Source organism: Chiloscyllium punctatum, chromosome 37 (genome assembly GCF_047496795.1).
Source record: "Chiloscyllium punctatum isolate Juve2018m chromosome 37, sChiPun1.3, whole genome shotgun sequence".
NCBI lineage: Eukaryota > Metazoa > Chordata > Chondrichthyes > Orectolobiformes > Hemiscylliidae > Chiloscyllium > Chiloscyllium punctatum.
In genome coordinates this window covers 53,782,584-53,800,533 of record NC_092775.1, presented here as the reverse complement: position 1 = coordinate 53,800,533, position 17,950 = coordinate 53,782,584, and the positions used below count along the sequence as shown (strand labels likewise).

General features: G+C 43.0%; 1 protein-coding gene across 1 annotated transcript in view; it reads right to left on the bottom strand.

Moving 5' to 3' along the window:
• The window catches only part of LOC140462783 (piezo-type mechanosensitive ion channel component 2-like), a 423,249-nt gene that overhangs the window by 190,492 nt on the left and 214,807 nt on the right, over nt 1-17,950 (bottom strand). Inside the window, exons 25-29 of the mRNA XM_072556051.1 lie at nt 15,959-16,077; nt 14,091-14,354; nt 11,244-11,355; nt 6,437-6,618; nt 4,644-4,792 (exon numbers count right to left, since the gene is read on the bottom strand). Coding sequence (XP_072412152.1) covers nt 4,644-4,792; nt 6,437-6,618; nt 11,244-11,355; nt 14,091-14,354; nt 15,959-16,077 — 826 coding nt within the window. The remainder of the gene's footprint in view (nt 1-4,643; nt 4,793-6,436; nt 6,619-11,243; nt 11,356-14,090; nt 14,355-15,958; nt 16,078-17,950) is intronic.

Genomic DNA, 17,950 nt, shown 5'->3' with positions numbered 1-17,950 from the left:
TTTCAGAGATCTGTGTACATGGACACCAAGATCCCTCTGCTCTTCCACACTACCAAGTAGTCTACCATTAGCCCAGTAATCCATCTTTTTATTACTCTTACCAAAGTGAATCACTTCACACTTAGCTACATTGAACTCCATTTGCCACCTTTCTGCCCAGCTCTGCAGCTTCTCTATATCCCGCTGTAACCTGCCATATCCTTCCTCACTGTCTACAACTCCTCCGACTTTCGTATCATCCGCAAACTTGCTCACCCAACCTTCTAACCCTTCCTCCAGGTCATTTATAAAAATGACAAACAGCAATGGTCCCAAAACAGATCCTTGCGGAACACCGCTAGTGACGGCACTCCAAGATGAACCTTTGCCATCAACTACTACCCTCTGTCTTCTTCCAGAGAGCCAATTCCTAATCCAAACCTCCAACTCACCCTCAATGCCATATCTCTGTATTTTCTGCAGTAGCCTACCATGGGGGACCTTATCAAACGCCTTACTAAAATCCATATATACCACATCTACCGCTTTCCCCTCATCTACCTCCTTCGTCACCTTCTCAAAGAATTCAATAAGGTTTGTGAGGCACGACCTGCCCTTCACAAAACCATGCTGACTATCCTTGATCACATCATTCTTACCCAGATGTGCATAAATCCTATCCCTTACAATTCTCTCTAAGACTTTGCCCACAACAGAAGTGAGACTCACTGGCCTATAGTTACTAGGATTATCCCTACTCCCCTTCTTGAACAAGGGAACCACGTTTGCTAGCCTCCAGTCCTCTGGCACTACTCCTGTAGACAAAGAGGACACAAAAATCAAGGCCAATGGCTCTGCAATCTCCTCCCTTGCTTCCCAGAGAATCCTAGGATAAATGCAATCAGGCCCAGGGGACTTATCTATTTTCACCCTTGCCAGAATTTCCAACACCTCTTCTCCACATATCTCAAAGCCATCCATTCTACTTATTCGTGCCTCAGTATTCATATCGACAACAATGTCCTGTTCCTGAGTGAATACTGACGAAAAGTATTCATTCAGCGCCTCCCCAATCTCTTCAGCCTCCACACGCAACTTCCCATTACTATCCTTGATTGGACCTATTCCTTCCCTAGTCATTCTTTTATTCCTAACATACCTATAGAAAGCCTTAGGGTTTTCCCTAATCCTACCAACTAAGGACCTTTCATGTCCCCTCCTTGCTGCTCTTAGCTCTCTCTTCAGGTCCTTCCGGGCTACCTTATAACTCTCAATCGCCCCTATTGAACCTTCACGCCTCATCTTTACAAAGGCCACCCTCTTCCATTTAACAAGGGATTCCAACTCCTTATTAAACCACGGCTCCCTCACACGACCCTTTCCTCCCTGCCTGATAGGTACGTACTTATCAAGGACACTCAATAGTTGCTCCTTGAACAAGTTCCACATATCAATTACGCTCTTGCCTTGGAATCTACTTTTCCAATCCACACATCCTAAGTCATGCCTCAACGCATCATAATTTCCCTGCCCCCAGCTATAACTCTTGCCCTGTAGTACACACTTATCCCTCTCCATCACTAGACTAAAAATCACCGAATTGTGGTCACTGTCCCCAAAGTGCTCACCTACCTCTAGTTCTAATACCTGGCCTGGTTCGTTACCCAGAACCAAATCCAGTATGGCCTCACCTCTTGTTGGCTTATCTACATATTGTGTCAGGAAACTCTCCTGCACACATTGCACAAACACTGACCCATCTAACGAACTTGAGCTATAGCTTTCCCAATCAATATCAGGAAAGTTAAAGTCTCCCATAACAATCACCCTATTACTGTCACTCTTCTCCTGAATCATCTTCGCAATCCTTTCTTCAACGATTCTAGGACTATTAGGAGGCCTGTAAAAGACTCCTAACAGGGTGACCTCACCTCTCCTATTCCTAACTCAACCCAAACTACCTCAGATGGCAAATCTTCATCCATCTTCCTTTCCACCGCTGTAATACTATCTTTGACAAGCAAAGCCACACTCCCCCCTCTTTTACCCCCACCTCTGACCCTACTAAAACATTTAAACCCTGGAACCTGCAACAGCCAATCCTGTCCCTGATCTAGCCATGTCTCCGTAATAGCCACAACATCGAAGTCCCAGGTACCAACCCACGCTGCGAGTTCACCTACCTTATTTCGTATACTTCTGGCATTAAAGTATACACACTTCAAGCCACTCTTCTGTTTACAGGCACCATCCTTTAAGATTGATGCCATATTCCTACCCTCCCTACACTCCAGGTCCTGCACCCTAAAGCTACAGTCTGGGTTCCCATGCCCCTGCAGAGTTAGTTTAAACCCCCCCCAAGAGCACTAGCAAACCTCCCCCCAAGGATACTGGTGCCCCTCAGGTTCAGGTGCAGACCATCCTGTCTATAGAGGTCCCACCTTCCCCAGAAAGAACCCCAGTTATCCAAGTACCGAAATCCCTCCCTCCTGCACCATCCCTGTAGCCACGCATTTAACTCTTCTCTCTCCCTATTCCTCGACTCTCTATCACGTGGCACGGGTAACAAACCAGAGACAACAACTCTGTTCGTTCTAACTCGGAGCTTCCAACCTAGCTCCCTAAAAGCCTGTCTAACATCCTCAGCACTCCTACCTATGTCATTGGTGCCAATATGGACCACGACTTCAGGCTGCTCCCCCTCCCCCTTAAGGACCCAGAAAACACGATCAGAGACATCACGTACCCTTGCACCTGGGAGACAACATACCAAACGTGAGTCTCTCTCGTTCCCACAAAACCGCCTATCTGTGCCCCGAACTATCGAGTCCCCAATTATTATTGCTCTGCTCTTCTCCACCCTTCCCTTCTGAGTAGCGGGGACAGGCTCCGTGCCAGAGGCCTGAGCCCCGTTACTTACCCCTGGTAAGTCGTCCCCCCCACAAGTATCCAAAACGGTATACTTGTTCTTGAGGGGAACGACCACAGGGGGTCCCTGCACTGGCTGCTTCCTCCCAGTCCCCCTCACTGTCACCCATCTATCTGCCATCTTTGGAGTTACTACTTCCCTATAGCTCCGATCTATGACCCCCTCTGCCTCCCGAATGATCCGAAGTTCATCCAACTCCAGCTCCAGTTCCCTAACACGGTCTTGGAGGAGCTGGAGATGGGTGCACTTCCTGCAAGTGTAATCAGCAGGGACGTCCATGGCATCCCTCACCTCATACATGTTGCAGGAGGAACATTGCACTGCCTTCACTGCCATCCCTCTAAAGCTAACCTTTATTTTAAAAAAAACTGGGTCTAAAGAATACAACAAGCAAAATTCGGCACTTACCTCCTTACTGCAACGGATCTTATTATTAGGTTAGAGGAGGAGGGCGGGTGGGAGGCACTACCTCCGTACAAGTTTGTTTCTCAATTTCCCTCTGACTATTAGGGGGTCTATAATACAATCCCAATAAGGTGATCATCCTTTTCTTATTTCTCAGTTCCACCCAAATAACCTCCTTTTTAAATTTCTGCCTAACTCTCTGTAATCTCCCTTCAGAGTCTCAACCTTTTCCCCTCCAATGTCGTTGGTTCCAATGTGGACAATGATTTCCTGCTGGCCCCTCTCCCCCGTGAGAACATTCTGCACCCTCTCTGAGACAACCTTGATCCTGGCACCAGGGAAGCAACACACCATTCTGATTTTTCTCTGCTGGCCACAGAAACATCTCTCTGTACCTCTGACTACAGAATCCCTGAACACAATTGATCTCTTGGAAGCCAACGTGACTGACAGCTCTTGCTTGTGTTCATAAATTTCTCGAATTTTTTTTAATCTCTCAGTGAATTACTCTCATGACAGAAACTCTTAATACCAAAGACAATCCTCGGAAGAAAGTGAGGACTGCAGATGCTGGCGGTCAGAGTCGAAAGTGTACTGCTGGAAAAGCTCAGCAGGTCAGACAGCATCCGAGGAGCAGGAGAATCGATGTTTCGGGGACAATCCTATCTCTGATGAGAAAATCTTTCAGTTGTTTAAACTCTCAGGGTTCATCTAGATACTGAGGAACGTTGATTATCCAGCATTCGATTATCCTAAGCTCAGATTATCCGAACAAGATCGCACGATCCCAATGTTTGCCTATCGATGTTGTCTGGCACTCGATTATCCAGAATTCGATTAACGGAAAGAAATACTCCCTGCCAATGTCCTTTGGATAATCGAGGTTCCCCTATATCAGTGTGGTCTCTAACTAATCAGTGGTCTCCTCCTCCTGACCTCTTCTGTTGTTTATCCACAGAGGTTAGGGCAGGTGAACTGGGAAGGTAAGAAGCATATGGGACATGCCTAAGTATAAGTGCAAAATGCTTAGGAATTTTTCTAGCTGCAGGGAATGCCAAAATTACAATATTTGTTTGCTTTTCATGTACAAAGTTTATACAGAACTGCATTAACTGTGTACATACTAAATTTTTTTTGAATAAAGTATATTTTTTGCAATTAAAAAAGAACTAAAAACTCTTTAACCGTGAGAGGAGGTGCATTAAAGAGGTTTGCAAGTTATTAAGTAGAATAGGAAAGACTATCCCCAAACGTTAGTTTAAAGTGAACCCGAATTATAGGAAAAGGAGGAATAAATGCAAAGTGGGGAAGTAATGAGTTAGCAGTCTACCTGTCCTCCGACATCCCCATTTTCTGCTGAAAGAGCCAAGACACAGTTTGAAACTGATAGGTGTAGATTGTGATGAGCACCAGCATTGAATATGACACAACAGTGATCCAGAAATACCTCAGGATTTGACGCCACCAATCATAATGTACCTGTAAACACAAAAGGGAGGAAGAAATTTGAGAGACCAGTGAAGTTTCAATAACTCCTCCAGCCTGAGCCACGTGTTACTGACTGCTCCTTGATTGGTACTAATCCAGCTCCTCGCATTGGCTCAATAACTTTCCTCCCCCACTCTTGCCAATCACTCCATGACTCACTCACACCTTTCCTGAGCCCTCAATTACTGAATGTAGATTTACATCTGAATAAGAGGAGGCTCCCCCCCCCACCCCCCAACCCCCCCCAATTCCCACCGCACCCCCGGCCCTTTGAGCCTTCGTGCCATTCAATAAGATCATGGCTGATCTGATTTTAACCTCAACTCTACACTCCTGCATATCCCTGACAAGACTCATCCCTGGTTAATAAATAATCTAACTCTGCTTTAAGAATATTTGAAGATTCAACATTCACTGCCTTTTGAGGAAGGGAGTTCTAAAGACTCTACTGATGTGAATCCATTCTTTCATATTGCAACACAGTAACTCTTTCTTGATGCTGAGTGTTACTCATTGTATTTCCACTGATGCTATCACTATATACAGTACCTGTGCTAGGATTGATCCCATTGGTCCTAGTCATTAGAAGAGTCAAGAGTTGTACAGGAATAGACCCTTTGGTCCAGTTTATTCATGCCAATCAGATATCCTAAACTGGCCTAGTCCCATTTGCCAGTATTTGGCTCATATCTCTCTAAACCCTTCATATTAATGTACCCATCCAGATGCCTTTTAAAATGTTGTAATTGTACCAGCCTCCACCACCTCCTTTGGCAGCTTATTCCATACACGGACCATCCTCTACGTGAAAAGGTTGCCCGTCAGATCCCTTTTATTATCTTTCCCTTTGCAACTTAAACCTATACCCTCTGGTTTTGGATACCCCTACCCTGAGGAAAAGACCTTTTCTATTCACCCTGTCCATGCCCTTTGTGATTTTATCGACATGTATAGGGTCACCCTCAGCCTCTAATGCTCCAGGGAAAGTAGTCCCAGCCTATTCAGGTTATCCCTATAGCTCAAACCCTCCAGTCCTGGAAACAAACTTGTAAATCTTTTCTGAACCTTTCAAGTTAACAACATCTTGCCTATAGCAGGGAAATCAGAATTGAATACAGTACTGAAAGTGTGGCCTCACCAATATCCTGTACAGCTGCAACATGACGTCCTAATAACTATACTCAATGTTGTCACTAATGAAGGCAAGCATCCCAAATGGCTTCTTCACCACCCTGTCTACCTGCAATTCCACTTTCAAGAAACTATGCACCTGCATCCCTAGGTCTCTTTGTTTGGCAACACTCCCCAAAGGCCATACCATTAAGTGTATAAGTCCTGCCCTGGTTTGCCGTACCAAAATGCAACACCTCACATTGAACCTTTTTCACTGTCCACAAACACCAGCAATTTTGGTGTAATCTGCAAACTTAATAACCATACCTCCTATATTCAAATGTGAAACCAGTCCATGTGTGTACTTTCATCAGGTATAAGGATTACTGTGTTGCATGAGTTTAAGATCATTAGGTACAATCCGGGAACAATTCCCATGTCTGATCCCTGCACCAGAGTGTTGCATTCACAGTGAGTTGGCACCATGTCTGCTCAGTATACACACAGCAAACATAGACCTACCTGATACAATGCCACACAGAAGAGAAACAGCACGATATAAAGTATTTTATATACCACGACTCTGCCATGGAAACTAATAATGATAAACATGGCTGTGCAGAAGTAGATCCAGTACTTTATCAAAAATCCCTTCACCACAGATCCAAGCACTGCCATCGAAGTCCCATCTATCTGTGTACTCTCTGTAGACAGAACCAGAAAGACAAACAGAAATATGGCATGTTAACTGTTACCAGGGTTATTTCACTCTAGAACATGCAATTTCACTCAATGTGGAGTTCAAAGTTGGGATGAAGACAATTGGTACTTTCAAGATTGGGATTGATATATTTTTGTTTTGAAAAACCATCCAGAGTTAAATATGTAAAGCAGGTAAATGGAGTTGAGATCAGACATGATTTAATTGAAGGACAGAGTTGGGCTGAAGGGCTGAATGACCCACTCTTGGAACAAAGTCAAAGAGGCACCGCAGAAGCAACAGATACCAGTGAGAGTGAGACTCTTCAACAGTATAGCACCCTTCTTAAGAACAGAAGCTACGATTGCACTGTAGCACACTAAGGGAGATGCAGTCAAAAGCAGGGAAATTTATTCATGAGCTCCAAAAATGTGAAGGTGGGGGAGGCTGGGCTGACTGTGTACTGGGGGCAGAGAAGAGATTGCCACCTGATGGGATAGAAGGTGTAGGGAGCAGGCCCCAGACAGGCATCCCTTCCTGTCAGGCTGCAGGATCAAGCTGCCTGGTCCACATGTGGATTTGAATGTGGACCTGCTGGCATCCTTGTTCCTCCCATTGGTGCTGATCACTAGCTGCCAGTCCAAAATAGCGTATATCTCATATGGAGAGCGGGTGGATTTGTCAGAGGCGTCTTCCTGTGTGACCTCGTTCAGGAAAAACAGAAACTATGTGATGTCTTGTTTCCCAGCGCTGGGGCTACAGTCCTGTTTCCTGGTGACAGGGCGTCAGTTCCGATTCCCTGTGACGGGAGAATGACCCCTTTTCCCAGTGAAGAGGGAATGGTCCCATTTCTCATTCGTGGGTTTATCCCATTACCTAGTGAATACAAAATGCCCTCCATTTTGGGAGAAGTACTTAGTTTCAGTATCAGATCAGGAAGATGCAGTCAAATGTTACAAAACTGCTGAATTTAACAAAGACTGTAAGATTTGAAATTAAATTAAAATTGTAGATAATCCTGCTTCATGGTCAGCAGTGCAGCTACCAACCGCCTTTGAAAAATTCAAAAAGGCAATCACAGCAATCGATAGATAATTCCTTCCAAAAACTTACGTAGGATTAAGAAACACTTTTGTTGAAAAAAATTCCTATTTAGGGATTTAGTTTGCAATAAGCAGTTACTTGAAGTTTCCCTTCAGACAAAATCCAAGTTTAGTCTGCACTCACATCTTGATTGCATACAACAGTTATCATTACTCAGATTTGGACTTTAAAAACTCTTTTTAACCTGTTTAAATAACAGAAAAAGGATTGTAACAATGTTGCCACAAAAATCATGGTGCAGTGATAGTCTTAAATCTCTAGTTTATATTTGCAAAACAGAGATGGCACCATCTGTCTCTAACTAGTTTTGAAGTTTTAGATCTTCAATCTTAGTGCTTTGCTTTGAAGAACAATTTTTTAGATTAGATTAGATTACTTACAGTGTGGAAACAGGCCCTTCGGCCCAACAAGTCCACACCGCCCCCGCCAAAGCGCAACCCACCCATACCCCTACATCTACCCCTTACCTAACACTACGGGCAGTTTAGCATGGCCAATCCACCTGACCTGCACATCTTTGGACTGTGGGAGGAAACCGGAGCACCCGGAGGAAACCCACGCAGACACGGGGAGAACGTGCAAACTCCATACAGTCAGTCGCCTGAGGCGGGAATTGAACCTGGATCTCTGGCACTGTGAGGCAGCAGTGCTAACCACTGTGCCACCGTGCCGCCCAATTTTCTGTAGACACTCTAAATAAACTGAATTCTATGACTTATATGCTAGCATTAGAGGTACAATTAGTTCAATTAAAGTTATTCATTAGCAGATGTTTCCTTTTAAGAAAGGTCCTTTCACTGGATTTCTATAGCTAATTAACAAGCCTTTGCATCGCAAGCTATTTACAACTGAATGGACACCATCCAAACCAAACAGAGGACATCCTTTCTCTTCATTACCTAGTTTTATGAAAATTCCCATAACATCACTGAGATCTCAAGCAGCAAAAGTACCTATGCCCTCTAGGGTGAGAGAGGAAAGATATAAAAGAGACCAAAGAGGCAACTTTTTCACTCAGAGGGTGGTACATGTATGGAATGAGCTGCCAGAGAAAGTGGTGGAGTCTGGTACAATTGCAACATTTAAAAGGCATCTGGTTCGGTATACGAATAGGAAGGGTTTGGAGGGATATGGGCTGGGTGCTGGCAGGTGGAACTAGATTGGGTTGGGATATCTGGTTGGCATGGACAGGTTGGATGAGAGGGTCTGTTTCCATGGTGTACATCTCTATGACTCTATGACTGTAGTGACTAGGAGGTGTCCTGTTTGTAAACACCACTATTTTCCTCACTGCTTTCAGTTTCCGACGAAAGGTAACTTGACTGGAAACATTCACCCTGTCTCTGTCCCCACAAATGCTGCCAACCTGCTGAGGTTTTCCAGGAATTTCTGTTTTTGATTCCACACAATTTAGATCCCTACCCGCCCCGATTCCACACTTGGGAGCAGAATGAGACCAGTGTTTTCCTTTCCTTTAATTTTCTGTCCTTTTCTGAAGACACAATTCCCAGAATTAGGAGAAGGCAATGTCCTTTTGCTGCTTGAGATCTCAGTGATGTTATGGCACATTTCTGGAACAGCTGGGACTTGAACCTGGGTGTCCTGTCTCAGAGTTAGGATACTGCAAATGCACCACAAGAGCACCCATCCTGACCACTGGATTCTGGGAATGGGTGATAATAGTGTCCCCATATTAATGTCATCGACTACAGCTGAGTGACCCATCGGATGTCACTGTGAGCTTTATCTCAGATATGCTCATTGAACAGGGTACAGAACAGTAAACAATCAGATTACTTGATTGGGAAGATGTCACATTTAGGGGAATGGGAAAATAGAACCAGCCAGGTAAACCAGAAAGAAAAAAAAAAGTGGCAAGAAAGATTCACATAAAAACTTGAAATAGAATCCCTCAGTGTGGAAACACCAACCCTCCAAAGAGTATCCCACCCAGACCCATTTCCCTATACCAATTACTCTACATTTTCCCTGACTAATGCACCTAGCTTACACTCCCTGAACACTACAGGTAATTCAACACGGCCAATTCCTGCACAACTTTGGACTGTGGGAGGAAACCGGAGTGCCCAGAGGAAACTCACACAGACACAGGGAGAATGTGCAAACTCCTCATAGACAGCTGTCTGTGGCTGGAATTGAACCCAGATCCCTGACATTGTGAAGCAGCAGTGCTAACCACTGAGCCACCATGCTGCTCCCAGAAACAGGGACTAGGAACTGGAGTAGGTCATTCAGCCCATCAAGCCAGCGCTACCATTAGATCATGGCTGATCATCTACCTCAATGCCACTTTCGCACACTATCTCGATCGCCTTTCATGCCCATCATCTCCAGAACAACATCCGTCAAGAACTTGCTCAATGCTTGAACCACCATATATTGCTGGGGCAGAGAATTCCGAAGATTCACCACTCTCTGAGTGAAGAAACTTCCACACCTCAGCCTGAAATAGCCTACTACCTCTCCTGAGATTATAGACAATAGACAATAGGTGCAGGAGTAGGCCATTCAGCCCTTCGAGCCAGCACCACCATTCATTATGATCATGGCTGATCATCCATAATCAGCATCCTTTTCCTGATGAAGGGCTTTTGCCCGAAACGTCGATTTCGCTGCTCGTTGGATGCTGCCTGAACTGCTGTGCTCTTCCAGCATCACTAATCCAGTATTTGGTTTTCAGCATCTGCAGTCATTGTTTTTACCTTATCCCCATAACTCTTGATTCCACTATCTTTAAGAGCTCTATCCATCTCTTTCTTGAGAAGAGATTATCTCATCTGGTTTGAGTTTCATTGGCGAACCATCTCATCTACGTCCATGGCTAGTGTGTGGTTCAGAACATAGCAAGTTTGATTCCTATTCTGGCTGAGGTAGGCTTGAGGTCTTCCTCCTCTCCCTAGACCGTAAGTGTGGAAGGCAACTGCAATTCAGACCACTGAGAGAACAGGCCAGAAACACTATTCAGATTCAAAGAGCCTTATGGCCTACTCCTGGTTTTCCATTTTAGTAAAGCAACAGCAGGTAATAAGCCAAGGTCCTGTTCTCAGGAACATTAGACATGACAATAATGACAGAATAAGTAAGACTGGTTCCACTGATTTAAGATCAATGACGAAAGAGTCACAAAGGATTTGAGGGGAAGGTTTATGTTTATGACATCTGAACAAGTCTGACACATCCAACTTTGGAAATCAAATTGGATACAACACTTGAACAGAGAACATTACAAGGCTGAGGACAGGGCAGACTGAGGGGATTAACTTCAAAGAGCTAGCACACTACCTATGGGCTGAATGGCCCCTTTTGCCTTGCAAGATTCTAAGTTAGATTAAAGGATGTAGCTGACAAGAACAACTTTTTTAAAGCGTCATTACCACAGACCCACATTCTCCATTTAATCGAGACACCCCTGGCATTGAGAAACACTGTCAACTTCATCCATGAAAGAGAGAATTCACGAACCAACACAGACCATGATCCTGGTAAAATGGAAAGCTCTCTCACCTGTCCCCTGAATGTTGATCTCACTTAGTGATATGTGCATTCTTTTTCTCATTTCCTCTTTTTCGGTCAAGTGTTGACGCAGTAAAAGCCAAAAGGTGAAAGTGTAGATGACCTGCAACAGGGGACATGTACACAAACTGAGCAACTAATTCCCAAAATCATCCCAGCCTGCTGCATCCCTGCATCATCCTCTTTGCTTTTTAATGTATTGGGCCCATTTTTAATCATGAAATGGAAATGTCCAGTTTGTAGGGCACATTACCAGACCACAAAGGGATTGGATAGAGGAGAGAATGAAGGCTGCCATTCAACCTGAGAAAACAACCAATCAATAAGAACAAAGGATGACTCCCAACTCCAACAAACAAAACACATCACTAACCAAAGGCAAGGCAACATTCAAAACCCAACATTGAGCAGTGTGGCAGACTGGAAATCAGGTAGGGCATTTTACAAGTAGTCATTCCCAATAAAAACCTTTAGCCTTTTGTTTCCAGGCAGTGACTGGATTAGTTTGATCAGAGACTGGTGACACAGAATAATACATTTGACTTCTCGTGCACCAGGGGTTGTCAAACGTTTCTTTTGCTGAGCTTCATTTCCCACTGCATGCGCCCCTTTTTATTACAAACAGTCCTTTTGCCTAATTAGTGTTGCTGTAGCCTCTCAATCTAAATACCTTACTGTCAGATTAACACCAGTCAGTTTAACTCACATGTCCCGGAATAGAATCAATAGTCACACAGAAAACAAGTTGCTAATGAAGAGTTAGCATGGATTTAGATTAGATTAGAGTACTTACAGTGTGGAAACAGGCCCTTCGGCCCAACAAGTCCACACCGCCCCGCCGAAGCGCAACCCACCCATACCCCTACATCTACCCCTTACCTAATACTACAGGCAATTTAGCATGGCCAATTCACCTGACCTGCACATCTTTGGACTGTGGGGGGAAACCGGAGCACCAGGAGGAAACCCACACAGACACGGGGAGAATGTGCAAACTCCACACAGTCAGTCGCCTGAGGCAGGAATTGAACCCGGGTCTCTGGCGCTGTGAGGCAGCAGTGCTAACCACTGTGCCACCGTGCTACCCACCACCTTTCTAAAGGGGAAATTGTGGTTAACTAACTTGCTGGAATTTTTTGAAGTGTTAACAGAAAGGCTTGATGAGGGTGGTGCTGATGATGTAGTGTCCATGGATTTGCAGTAGTTTGATACAAACATGTGAGAAAAGTTAGAGGTCATGGAATAAAAGGATCAGTAGCAACATGGACATAAAACTAGCAGAGTAACGGTTAATGGATTTTTGTTTGGGCTGGAGGAAGGTTTTCAGTGGATTTCCTCAGTGGTGACACTTGCTTTTCCTGATTTCTAGTAATGATCTGGATTTGGGAGTGCAAATGGCAATTTCAAAGTTGATTGATAATATGAAATTTTTAGCATGGAAAACTAAAGTTTTGGAAAGATTGGTGGAGTGGACAGATAGATGGCAGACGGTGTTCAGTGCAAAGTGATTTTGAGAAGAAGTACATGGGCTGACAATTTAAAAGAGAGGATACAATCCTGGAGGGGGTGGAGGAGCAAAAGGACCTGGGTGTCTATATGGACAGATCATTGAAGGTGCAGGACAGGTGGAGAGTAGTAAATAAACCATCGTGTTCTCTGCTTTAATAAAGGCACAGAGTACAAGAACAAAGAGGTAATGTTGAAAATGAATAAGATATTTGTTAGACCTCCATTGGAATATTGTGTAAAATTGTGGGCACCATGATATAAGAAGGATATGAATGTATTAGGGAGTATGCAGAAGTGATTTTAAAAAGTGATTTCAGGGATGAGAAAGTTCAGTTATGGGGATGGATTGGAGAAGTTGTGATTGTTCTCTTTCAAAAGAAGAACACTGAAAGATGATCTTATAGATAGCCTTCAACATCAAGGGAGATCTGGACACAGTGGATAGGGACAAATTGTTCTCACTCACGAAAGGATCAAAAACAAGTGGGCACAGATTTAAAGTGATTTACAAAAGACAAAAATGTGATGGGAGTAAAAACATTTCTCACAGAGTAGTTAGGGTCTGGAATGCACCTTCTGAAGAACAGGGGCATTGGATGATTATTTGGGTAGAAATACTGTGCAACAGTATGGGGAAAAGATAGGAGATTGGCATGAAGTCCAGATGCTCATTTGAAGAGCTGGTGCAGACACAGGGGACTGAATTCTCTTCTTTTACAACGTGATCATTTGGTGATCCTTTCTCACTTTAACTGCTCTCAACATTTTGGTTTATCATTCTCTGGGAAATTCCTCAGACTGGCTTCATGTGGTGGAACCCATGTTGCCCTATAAAAGAGATGCCAGGAAATTGGGAATAGGATTAGAAGAGCCATCCAGACAAAGTCTCATGTACAATGCTTGCCACGTGACACGTGTCAAATTAATTACAATATATGGCCAAAAGAAAACATTCTGTGTTTGGAATATTGTAGAATTGTATCCCATACAGTCCAGAAACCAATTAGGATGACCAGCCTGCCTTGGTACTGTACATCTTACATAATTTAATATTTATCCAACCATTTAATAATTCAAACTTCTGTGGTCTTTACTGTTTATATTCCAACTGTTTGAAGGAATGTCTTAATCACATATTCTCTGGTTGGCGATTAAACTTTTACCTTCTCCGCTGTTCCCACCAGTACCCTCCCAGTTTCCCCACCAAACATCGTCCAATAAGCCACAGTGTGGGATCTCTGGCATACCTTATTTAACTCTGATCACATCCTGCTGTAACAATGGGTTTGATGCTGAACATGATTAGTATTTATCATGCTGTATACAAACCTTAGCACCAAGGTGAATGCACGGTGTGTTTGAATGCTTCAGGTCAAAGTCGATCAGGACAGTATTAGAGATTGTGGGGAAGAGCTCAGCCTCAGTCAGCTCCAAGCCTGTAATGAACTGCTGAGTTAACAGCAAGTTCCCATAAACCGTCAGAAAGGGAGAGCTCAGTTTTGCCCATCGCTGACTGTCTCGTAACATCCAGATCACACAGGACCAAATCAAAAGGACAAAGGTCAACCAGCTGATGTAAGTAATGCTCCAGATCTGCAGAAACATGGAATAATTGAAAGTTTCTAAACCCTCTCTCCCTCAAAGGTCGTCCAACAGAGGACCTATTAACTTCATCACTGTCCCAATACAGTAACGGAATGACCCCCAGAAATCAGAAGCTTTAAGTTTCAAAGAATGACATTTGTATTGCAACATAAGATGCTGAGAGACCTTACCAGAATGTTAGCCAGGGAAATCTCAAACTGGGAGCACACAATTTCAGAATCAAGGACCATTCAAGATGGAATTTCTTCTCTCAAAGGGTCATGAATCTTTGGAATTTTCTTTCCCAGTGAACTAGGCTGGATCATTGAATGCATTCAAGGCTAACACAACAGATTTTCAAACTATGGGGGGAGGCCAAATTTATCAGGATCAGACAGGAAAGTTGAAGTCAAGATCAGATCAGATATGATCCCATTGAATGACGCAGCAGGGCTGAAGGGCTGAATGGCCTGGTCCTGTATCTCCTTATGTTGAATGTATGTTACAGATACAGATTATATTGCACTGTTCACTTTGGATAAAGTGGAGTGTTGAAGGTGACTTAACTGATTCTGAAGGTAATTACTCAGAGGATAGTAAGGGTATGGAATGCTTTGCCTGCAACAGTAGTAGATTCACCAAGTTTAAGTACATCTAAGTCGTCACTGGACAGGCATATGGACGTACATGGAATAGTGTAGGTGGGATGGGCTTTAGATTAGTATGATAGGGCGGCGCAACATCGAGGGCCGAAGGGCCTGTACTGCGCTGTAATGTTCTATGTTCTCTGTTCTATGTAATTAGTAACCCTCAATGAAGGGTTTAAATTTGAGAAGTAAGTTCAATTTTGAAGAAATATTAAGGAAAAATGAGTGAAACTTTTTTTATTGAATTGGGAATTAAACTTTCAATTAGATCATCAGGCTAAAGTATTAAATCTGTATTAAAACAGTAAAAATACATGTTGGAAAAAATTTGAAAGATAAAATAACTGTGGGACATTTTAATCCTTGTGGATACAGTGAGATGGGGAAAAGAGAAGTAAGATATAAAGATAAATAAATGGTGATGAGTGTTAATGTAAGAAAGTAAGGAAATAGAATGGAGGTCTAAATTGGGAACTGAGGGATGGAGTGAGAAGGTGAGGAGGGGAAGAATAATCAATCACAAAGGATAGATCAAATATATAGTGAATATTTGATGACACTAAGTTTATTGACATTACACTTTGATTTGACTCCAAAACCCCAAAAATATTTGCAGAAAACCATTGAAATGTTTTCAAATTTAAAAATAAGCACAAAAATGAATATTTACATGCATATTCAGGTCTTGTGACAAAAACAATCCTTGCACTTGAATCCAGTGTGTTCACAGCAGTACATGAATCTGGGATCTCACACAGCCATCTTAATGAAGAGGTTTATTACTATTGCAGAGATGTAAAAGGTGGTGTGTGCACAACGTGTTTCCCCAAAACCTGGCATCAAACTGAAAGGTTCTTTTTGATGTCATGTGCAATTTCTCACTAGAGGTTTATTCTCCAGCTCTCAATAGCATCATAAATCTAACACGAGCAAAAACTGAAAAAGGAGTCATAGTTTTACTCTTACCATCATGAATATGAGTGCACAGATGTAACTCTGATGCATTATGAAATGGCTAATGATCGTCATATTGCTGGGTGGGTTCCCAGAATCTTCATCTTTTATTTCCATCTCTGTGAAGGTTTCTGCAGGAAAAGCAGGATAATAGATGTAAACAGTGTCCGGAAAGATTCCAAAGAGCAATGCAAAGATGTGGGAGAATAACAAAAAGGACTGACCCAAATTGTTAATGATTGAAGCTAGCAACAGATAAGCTGAAGCTTTGCTCTGCAGAAAAGGTAACAAAATAAAATACCTTATCAAAGTAATCAAATAATCAAATAATCAGACTTCAACGGAGAATGGATCAGGCAAATTGAGAATGTGTCAATGATGGGTAAATTGTTGGAGAGGATTCTGAGAGACAGGATCTACATGCATTTGAAGGCAAGGACTGATTAGAGATTGTCAGCATGGCTGTGTGTGGGAAATCATGTTTCACATACCTGATTGAGTCTTTTGAGGATGTGAACAAGAAGATAGACATTGTCAACATGAACTTTAGATGGGCCTTTGACAAGGTTCCACATGGTAGACTAATTGGTAAGGTTAGATCACATGGGATCCAGGAAGAGCTCGCCAATTAGATACAAAATTGGCTTGACGGTAGGAGACAGAGGGTGGTGGGAGAGGGTTGGTTTCAGGACAGGAGGTCTGTGACCACCGGTGTTTTGCAGGGATTGGTGCCAGGTCCACCTTTCTTTGTCATTTATGTACATTATTTGGATGAGAAAATAAGAAGCATGACTAGTGAGTTTGTGGATGACATCAAAATTGGTGACATAGTGGACAGTGAACAAGGTTGTCTAAGAGTACAAAGGGATCTTGATCAAGTGGGCTAAGGGGCTGAGGATTTGCAGATGGATTTTAAGTGAAATCAATGCAACATATTGCATTTTGGTTAGACTTACACAGGACCTACACAGTTAATGGCAGGACCCTAGGGAGTTTGTTGAACACAGTGACCTAGGGGTTCAGGAACATAGATCCTTGAAAGATGCATTGTAGGTAGACAGGATGGTGAAGAAGGCATTTAGCACAATTGCCTTCAATGCTCAAACCCTTGACTACTGGAATTGGGATGTCAGGTTACTGTTTTATAGGATGTTGGTGAGGACACCTTTAGAGAATTGTGTACAGTTCTATTTGCCCCACTATAGGAAGAACATTATTATATTGGAAAGGGTGCAAAAATAGATTTACAAGGATATTACCGGGACTGGAAAACTTGAGTTATAAGGAGAGGCTGGATAGGCTGTGAGATTTTTCCCTGGAGTGATGGAGGCTGATGGATGACCTGATAGAGGTTATAAAATCATAAGGGACATAGGTAAGGTGAACAGCAAACGTTTTTTTTCCTTAAGGTAGGGGAGTTCAAAGCCAGAAGGCATAATTTTAAAGTGAGAGGAGAAAGATTTGAAAGGGATCTGAGAGACAACAGTTTCACACAGAGGGTGGTGCGAATATGGAACAAACTGCCAGAGGAAGTGGGAGAAGCAGAAACAGTTACAACATTTAAAAGACATTTGGACAGGTACTTGAAAGGAACTTTTGGACAGGTACTTAGGAAAGGATTGAAGGGATATGGGTCAACACAGGAAAATGGGACTAGTTGGGAAACTTAGCTTGGATGAGTTGAACTGAAGGGTCTGTTTCTGTGCTGTGTGACTGACTCTATGTAAAGCAAAGCACGTGAATTTAACAAAGCACACACTTAACTTGCCTGGCTGTGCCAAAAATTACACAAACCACCAATTTAAGATCAGTCTGGCTCACAATATGGCTCACTTACACATGCTAGAAGTTACATATATTCAAAAATAGGCCCCCATCCATTATAAATAGAAGGAACATATCCAAACATTATGCTTATTTCAACTAAATGGAAAAGCTGGGCGACAGATATTGGCTGATGCATTGTCTGTGGCAATGCTTTGACCAGAGTCGGATTTACTTGAA